The 8,302-nt window shown below is 45.3% G+C and overlaps 2 protein-coding genes across 2 annotated transcripts; both read right to left on the bottom strand.

Moving 5' to 3' along the window:
• Positions 1 to 103: 103 nt before the first annotated feature.
• LOC118406570 (cytochrome P450 2U1-like) lies at positions 104 to 4,498 on the bottom strand. Its single transcript, XM_035806670.1, has 4 exons — positions 3,930 to 4,498; positions 2,163 to 2,251; positions 759 to 1,712; positions 104 to 318 (listed from the first exon to the last, which is right to left on the bottom strand). The coding sequence occupies exons 1-4, from the start codon at positions 4,205 to 4,207 to the stop codon at positions 134 to 136; spliced, it is 1,506 nt and encodes a 501-aa protein (XP_035662563.1). The 5' UTR covers positions 4,208 to 4,498; the 3' UTR covers positions 104 to 133.
• Positions 4,499 to 4,694: 196 nt separating this feature from the next.
• On the bottom strand, positions 4,695 to 8,096 carry LOC118406770. Its single transcript, XM_035807086.1, has 4 exons — positions 7,850 to 8,096; positions 6,683 to 6,891; positions 5,666 to 5,845; positions 4,695 to 5,202 (listed from the first exon to the last, which is right to left on the bottom strand). The coding sequence occupies exons 1-4, from the start codon at positions 7,916 to 7,918 to the stop codon at positions 5,172 to 5,174; spliced, it is 489 nt and encodes a 162-aa protein (XP_035662979.1). The 5' UTR covers positions 7,919 to 8,096; the 3' UTR covers positions 4,695 to 5,171.
• Positions 8,097 to 8,302: the final 206 nt, after the last annotated feature.

The following is an 8,302-nucleotide window of genomic DNA, read 5'->3' on the forward strand; positions in this document are numbered from 1 at the left end:
CTAGTGTACGTGTACAAATGACGACACTGTACCGAGCAGCCAGCTGCAGCAGACTTTCACCTCGCTAGATATCAACAAAATATTAGTTTTAATTTTTATCTAAGAATAACTTGAAATGAATCAGAGCTGAGTTCTAATTATCTCTTGGAACGGCGCAAATTTGGTAGGGCTTTGGTGCAAGGACAACACCCAAGGAGCCATCCATTGATGGTGCAGGGGCGCCGTCTGGCAGTTTGAATGTGAAGTGCTGCAGCAAGGTTGTCAGAAAGGTGAAAAGTTCCATCTTGGCTAATTGCTCACCAAGGCACTGACGCCGCCCTAGGTAAGGAATAAATAAGCAAAAATGAAATATTTGCAAGTTGGGCGACAATCAAATGATCACTAGGTCTACGGACTAAACTTCAAGGAAATCAAACAGCAAATTTAAATTGAAAATGTATATCAAAAAAGGTTACGGCCGTGTGGCGCGCTGGAGAAGTTAAGCAACGCGACGGTCCGGACAGTTCTTGGATGGGAATCCCCCAACCAAGGACGGTCGGATCGCTGTAGCCGGCCCAAGCTTGGTCATTCCACGAAATTGTCTTCCGGGAGGGACGTAAAACGTGTGCTCGAGGAGGTGCCTCAACCACGTTAATCAGCCTCATTATCCATTGGGTACCTACTGGCTGGCAAAATACACCAGATGGTTATTAGATCTATTATAAAGATACCTTGGTTGCAGGGAAATTAACCAACAAGTTGTTTTGACAATAACTCACCTAGCGAGAACGGAATGAACCACTCAGGACGAACAAGAGTTCCATCTTCGTCCAGAAACCTGTCCGGGTTGAAGGTCTCGGGGTCAGGTGCCACTGTCGGATCCATCATGGCGGACCACAGGTTCGGGATGACGAAAGTGTTGGCCGGGATGTCGAAGTCGTGCAGCACCGTGGCAGCAGAGGTGGTATGAGGAACACTGAGCGGTACGATAGGTCGGATCCGCTGGATTTCTAGTATGGTGGCCTCGGTATAGGGCAGCTTTCCTCGCTGGGACAACGTTGGGGGACTGGAGCCAAACTCTCGGTCGATCTCGTCCTGCACTTTCCGCTGAACCTCCAGGTGGCGCGCCAGGTACAACAGTCCCCACTTCAAGGTCGTAGCCGTAGTTTCTGCTCCAGCGATGAACAGATCTCTGACCGTGCCGATCATCCCCATTTCTGTAATGGTACGGTCCACGTCATCCGGGGTCTGCTGCTGTGTCTCCATCAAGTACACGTCGATAATGTCCCGGATGTCGGCTGGGTCGAAAGTCTCTTTGTGTTCTTTGATTTTTGCTTTGATGAATTCAACGATCTCCATGCTCATCTTTGCTCGATTTTTGCTTCCCTCGTTGAAGAAGGGCAGCTTACGCACCAAGGGGATAAATCGAGAAATGCCGCCAGCACTTACCAACTCTGACATCAAACGCATGAGCCTCTGGAACTCTGCGTCGTTATATTCGAATCGCTCACCGAAGGACATGGAACATATAACGTTTGAAACGCCGTTGGACAGAAGAAGAGAGATATCCGTTGCAGTTCCATCCTTCTCCGCAAGGATGTCGCACACGGCGCGAGCCTCCTCTGTGATTTTACCCTCCAGACTCCGTTTGCCCATACCGAACTGACGGAGAGCGGTCAAACCGAGTCGGCGTTTCACCTTCCAACTTTCCCCATACTGGGCCATGACAACTCCTGCGGAATAGAGAAAAACGTCCACATGCAAAGTTGTACGCTGTACTTTAATCTAGACTGTATACTGCGCAATACTGAAGCCCGTTTACGCAACCAGTCGCGCATGCGTAGGTCAAAGTTGAAGTCCATGAAAAATTCACAGCACTTGCAAACTGACCGACGAATCGAAGGTCACTTGTACCTCAACATATGAATGTATAAAGTATGGCGGAGAAAAGAACCGTTTCCAGCCATCATGGGCCTTCACGTTTGACCTGCTCATGCGCAGTTTCATCCACGAACGTGCTCATTCTCATGAGTGGAGTACAAAAATGCAGGAAACTTTCTATTCGGCCGACATTGACCATATCATTTGTTTGTTGTTGTTTTTTCTGGCTGTCAAGCATACATGTATAACGGTTATATGAAATATTTCTTTTTTGTTTTCTTCTCTTTTCCTATCGTACACACCTTGGTCCTTGTCAGAAAAACGGAATGGAGAAGGGCGGTCCGAAAACACTTCAGGTTGCTTGACGAGCGCGTCCTGAATAGCCTTGTGCCTGTAATAATGCAAAATATTAATATTGTATAGATATCTCCTTCTTCAAACACTTATGCAAAGATAGGAATAAGGGTAGCCATTGGAATTGATGGTATCAGTCCAGTGTTCTATCTGATGATTGTGTCTGTCTATTTTGGTAAGTTTTCACCTAGCCTGGATGACAACTGAACTAACTGGATGACAGACTGTTTCCAGGCCCTACAAAGGTCAACTCTTCTGGTCTAGGGTGAATATGTTTCCGAAAAAGATTTACAACAGGCACCCTGAGTTAGCTATAGACCCCGTACGATGGAAATTATTGAGATCGGGCCAGTGGTCTGGTATCCAGGATAGTTTTCACTACATACCAGCCTCGTTCGTCAACCTCAGCGCCACAGCAACGTTTTTCATTGCCACTATTGTTAATGTTTGTACTGGATTTACTTGTATTAAACTAAATGATAGTAGCCGTACAAAGTTCAATGTTCACTACAGCGGTCGACAGGTTTCGTATTACCGCTGTGGATAGAAAATCCGTTTGGAGAGAGTAATCCATATGCTTGGTTTACTCCGCAGAGGCCTAAATAATACCCCTATCGTTACAGATTGTTGTCGTTTCTGTGGTACAAATCTTCGTGTGAATGGGCAACTGGAAAATCTCAGAAGGATTTACGGTGCCGAAGCAAAAGTTTAATCAGGGCATAACAAGTAAATCTTATGGACGATATCCTCTTAAGACCCCGAATTTGAGAGAGGGCGAAAAAAATAGGTAAAAAGTACAAGATACTGTATGTAGATTTTCCCACGGAGGGTGGTATCCAGGTTATTGTAATACGGGCCATTGTGTGTTATTACCTCCATGAAAAATTAAGGTATAGTTTTTGGTGTGTCTGTGTGTGTCTGTGTGTCTGTCTGTGTGTGTCCGCATATTTCTGGTCAGCATAACTTTAGAACCTCTGAATGGATTGTAATGATATTTGGTATGTGGGTAGGTGTTTGGAAGACAAAGGTCAAGGTCGATTTGGGGCCCTATGGTGTGTGACCTTGGTACTGCAGCAGAACTTTGATTTTTTGTATCTTTTGACCTGAACATGCTATGGTCCTGATTTCTTGGTGGCAGATAGCTTGCGACGTAGGGAAAAGGGTATATAGGCTTGGGCCCCCTATCGGCTTGCTCTGGAACTGCAGGGGCAAGTTTGTCAAAATCTTCCAAGGAGCATAATGGAACATAGGAACGATGAATTTCTATGATATTTAGCATCTAGGTATGTTTGGCAGAGATATACATAATGAAGTGCAAATTATGCACATTTGGACTTGATTTGCATCTTTAATGAGGAAAATATATATTTCCAGTATTTTTCATTATAGGAATCAAATACACGTAACATATGTAATTTGTGACAGGTGGAAGATTAGCAGATACCAATTATGCAAATAAGTCCCTAATTTGCATAATGAATGTGAATGTGTCCTAATTCATGTAGTAAGTGTAATTAATGATTGGATTGTCAACATTGTGACCTGTGTAAGTTATGCAAAGGTGTATATAACCAAGCATAAATTATGCAGATATGCAAGTCATTTACATAATCAGAATATTTCATGGAGGTGTGAGGTCTCCGAACTCTTGTTCAATCAGTGTTTTGTCGTCCAAGACCATAGCATGTCATCGTACGTGTACGTTACAAACCTACCCATTGAGCACGACAGTCAGCCTGTTGGCGATCCTCACACAGAATACATCCCCGTACTGCTGCCGCCAGGCCGCCAGGTTGGACAACAAGCGGCTCGGGCGGAAGCTGAGGAGGTTGCCGAGCAGGGGCAGGCCTCTCGGGCCCGGCGGAAGGTTCTTCTGCCGACCACCTGCGCCCAGGAGCCAGTAGGTCGTCAGGAAGGCCAGGACGAGAACCAGGGTGGACTGTAGGGTCAGGTTAGCGAGTAAACCGCTCGCAAAAGCCACGGCTGATTCCATTATTACAGCGCACTATCGCCAAATGTTACTCTACTCTAAACGTTGCTTGAGGTCATATTTACATACAGTTACAAGTAAAATGGCCTTTGGAAGATCACATGATACTACTAAGTATTTTACAGGGGGGGGGGGGGTGGCCTCCGTTGGACCATGGAAGAGTAGCTTGCTTCCGAAAACTTCCACAGGCACCATGTTCCCGTGAACATGTACTAATCAGTTTTAGGATATCAGGCATGCACAAAGCAAAGAACATATCATGACGATCACCCGCTAACGACTCACAGGACGGACGAACGAGGTTATAGTTCAAAGTTCAGTGTCCGCACGGATGGTGGAGACGTTTGCGCTATTATTAGGGCTTGCAAGAACTTTCTAAAACGAAAATACGCGAATCACAACATTAAAATGCTGCATAGAAGAAGAAAATAGAAAGTAACATATGATAAAGTATATTTCTTTTATTGATACGAGTGACATTATGACGCCATCAAGCTAGTGTTATTTTGTATTGTTATTAACCCGCTTTCTCACATGGTAGGATGCTATTTGTGTCTCATCTATTTACCTGTCCTGTACAAACATTGTATTTGCATGTCTTAAATTTCAAAATAAATCTGACGTTTCATAAACTGTACATGTGTGTGTTGACAACTGTACCGCTAAATTATCACCAATGCAACATATGCAGTTATGTATTGTCATATTCACGAACCCGTCAACATTTTTAGAGTCCTGACCGTTGTATACACTTTCTGGCCACTTTCAATCAAACATATGTTGTAGTGATCACGACAATTCGACGAACAACGACAGTGTGACGAACAACGCCATCTATTTTCTATTAAATAGAACGATCTCGGGCTTTTCTTTCACATCCAACTATAATGTTGAGAGGAAGTGAGGACACCGCTGCGGGGGTTTACACCTACAGTGCAGAGTCCCGTATGTTGTGTTGTGGAGGCTGTCAACCTCTACGTGCACGTGAGTCGGCCCACCTGTGAAGACAAAATAGGTCTCAAAACTCCAATATGTTCCTCAGTCTACTCCTCCTTGGCCGGTAAAGCAATAATGCCACGCTGACTTAATATTATTATTGACATCCTCTGGAGACCCCAATCTAATACGCGAGGGCTAAAACAACAAGAAAAATCCACCAAAACTGACTTAACATTCAGTCCATTCTTTCCCAGATTTAGTTTGTCGTATGTTGACCTCTATTAAGACTGTAAGAGACAATCGTCGCCTTCTGAATTATGTTCATATTGCCATTCCTGTTTAATGTTATAAAGAGGGAACAAGGTACTCTCCAAGCAGAGGTTGGTGGGGAAAATCATGACCTTTTCCATATAATTATGATCAGCCTTCCCGCCAACTTGTCCTGACAATATGCCCCCTTACCTGGTACCCTGGTAAAAGAATACAGCAATAAATTAGATAAATGATGAGAAATCCTGTGACCTGCGGTACGTGCAGGCCTCATACTGCTCCCTGGTCATGTCCCTCTGCACGTCCAGCCAGCCCAGGTCCTGGTGGTGCTGGAACAGGCGCCGCTCAGAGAAACCTATCCTCGTGTCGTACTTCAGGATCAACTGGCGCAGGGAGCCGCAGCTGTAGTCTGGAACGATGTACTCAAAATATCTGGTGGAAATGGAGAGACAGAAATCACGTGATAACTACGACAGTCGAGAAAAAAGAACTGAGCCAAAGGGGGTTATTACGAAGAGTTAATTTCTGGTTTCCGCAGTCGACTGAGTAGCGCTAAATACTTTTTTTTAAACAACGGATAAAGGTTACATCGCAGATAAAGGCGAACTAGTGTAAGATAAAATGCACCATAGAAGGCTCTCTGTGGATTTTTTTCGTCTTTTTGGACTCATAAAACACTTTGGCTGGCCATTTGGGGCCGGCAGTACGGGGCCGGCAGTTGAAGCCACCCAGTAAAAAAAGAAACGGCCAGCAAAAGTGTATTATGAGCAACAAAAAGACGTGGAAAAGACCCCAGAGGACCTGCTATGGAGGCTACCGTTACCTGGCACAGTCCTACAACTGCTTGTTGAGGATACCCCTCTCCTTCTCCAGGATCTGGAAATACTCCTTCTCGGCTTTAGCCTCAACAACGGAGAAAGGTTACCCCACGGATAAAGGTGAACTAGCGTAAGATAAAATTCTACTGTTACCTGGCACAGTCCTTGAACTGTTTGTTGAGGATGCCCCTCTCCTTCTCCAGGATCTGTAGATACTCCTTCTCCGACTTTAGCCTCAACAACGGATAAAGGTTACCCCACGGATAAAGGTGAACTAGCGTAAGATGAAATGCAGCTGTTACCTGGCACAGTCCTTGAACTGTTTGTTGAGAATGCCCCTCTCCTTCTCCAGGATCTGTAGATACTCCTTCTCCGACTTTAGCCTCAACAACGGATAAAGGTTACCCCACGGATAAAGGTGAACTAGCGTAAGATGAAATGCAGCTGTTACCTGGCACAGTCCTTGAACTGCTTGTTGAGGATGCCCCTCTCCTTCTCCAGGATCTGGAGATACTCCTTCTCGGCTTTAGCCTCGGCACGCAGGTTCCGTGTGACGCGGTCATAGGCCACGAGGCGTGCCCGGATACTGGGGCACCTGCGGTCCGTACTCCTCACACTGCGGCGCTGCGGACCGAGGCTAACGTCCTGGCCATCCTTTACCTGAAATTAAACCAGTAAGGCTTCATGATGAATATTTAGGCAACTTATAGCCTCGACACGTAGGTTCCGTGTAGGCCACGAGGCGTGCCCGGATACTGGGGCACCTGCGGTCCGTGCTCCTCACACTGCGGTGCTGCGGACCGAGACTAGCGTCCAGGTCATCCTTTGCCTGAAATTAGTTGAGCAGGGCTTTATCGTGGCGTCATGTGCTGCGTAACTGGTATAGGCTATAGTGTTGGACCCGGTCGGAACCCAGAGGTCCCGAGTTCGATACCCGCCGTGCCCCCTATCAAGTTGTGCCTTTGGGAAAAGCACTTTACACGACATGTCTTTTCCTGTCTAGGCATACATATAGGATAGGGTTTCATAGAAACAACAGCACTAACGTTAGTTATTAACATATGTGCAAAGTTGGCAAGTGTATCCTAAACAATCTAATCAATGTTTAGATTATTGACCTTTGACACGTCCAATATGGCCGCCATGATTCCTCTGTGGTTTCCTCTGGAAAACTCCAGACAAACTTGTCTGAGCTGAATCACTGTTAGTTGACCTTCTAACATGGTCGTCTGTCAGGAGTTATGATCAACACATCCATACAACACATTCACAATCCCGAAAAAATCGGAACCTTGAAGGGATAGAAATGTGTGAACAATCGGAGGCCAGACTGAAAACTGACAAATTGATCGTATCAGCAACACTTAAATTACGGTAGCAAACGGCCAAACATACAGAACGCTATGTACTGTCAAACTGCCAACAAATTGCTCTCCATGGCCAGAATAAATTAGCGCGTTCACCTGTCCTTTTTTGCGCAGGTAGGCGTGGTTAATAGTTACGTCTTACTATATAATCTATTGTCGACACCATGAAGTGACACGAAGCTTTCAAAATGACCTTTCACAGCAAATGAGAAGCGTCACCCAGTAAGTATGTTAGAAGATCTGACACTTACCTTGTCCGGAATATTACGACTCTCTACCAAGTAAAGGACGCAGCAGACGACACAGAATTTTACCAACATTATTACAAGAAAAATGTCTCCCAGTCTATCCCACAAATGTCTGCATACAAACTGCAGAGGAAACGGAGATGCCCCGCCGGGAGTTTGCAGTTCCCTTGTCGTTGATAACCGCAAATATTTGAACTCGAGTCTTGAGCCAGATGTTTCCAATGGGAGAGGTCCTGGCGCTGTCAACCTTGTAGATTCTAAACAGCGGGTTGCGTAGGTGTCGCCATGGCAACGGGTGTTTCTTTACTTCCCATAAGCCCCCCATCTATGTTATTGTGAAAATGTGATATGTCGAGGGTGCGTATGTCTGTTGTATAAAAGGTAGATATTGAGACAGACATCGAAGATCACATATCGTATGAGTCAATACAATATTTGGAAAAGATTTTGTAAAAG

The sequence above is a fragment of the Branchiostoma floridae genome, chromosome 19 (genome assembly GCF_000003815.2).
Source record: "Branchiostoma floridae strain S238N-H82 chromosome 19, Bfl_VNyyK, whole genome shotgun sequence".
NCBI classification, from domain to species: domain Eukaryota; kingdom Metazoa; phylum Chordata; class Leptocardii; order Amphioxiformes; family Branchiostomatidae; genus Branchiostoma; species Branchiostoma floridae.

What these genes read in the sequence shown, in the direction of transcription:
- LOC118406570 (XM_035806670.1), bottom strand. Translation starts at nt 4,207, where the DNA reads ATGGAATCAGCCGTGGCTTTTGCGAGCGGTTTACTCGCTAACCTGACC. An exon ending in CTGACTGTCGTGCTCAATGG is followed by an intron (nt 2,252 to 3,929) that starts GTAGGTTTGTAA and finishes GCATTATTACAG; the next exon opens with GCACAAGGCTATTCAGGACG. An exon ending in TTTTTCTGACAAGGACCAAG is followed by an intron (nt 1,713 to 2,162) that starts GTGTGTACGATA and finishes TCTATTCCGCAG; the next exon opens with GAGTTGTCATGGCCCAGTAT.
- LOC118406770 (XM_035807086.1), bottom strand. Translation starts at nt 7,918, where the DNA reads ATGTTGGTAAAATTCTGTGTCGTCTGCTGCGTCCTTTACTTGGTAGAG. An exon ending in GTCGTAATATTCCGGACAAG is followed by an intron (nt 6,892 to 7,849) that starts GTAAGTGTCAGA and finishes GTTTAATTTCAG; the next exon opens with GTAAAGGATGGCCAGGACGT. An exon ending in CAGTTCAAGGACTGTGCCAG is followed by an intron (nt 5,846 to 6,682) that starts GTAACAGCTGCA and finishes CATTTCCACCAG; the next exon opens with ATATTTTGAGTACATCGTTC.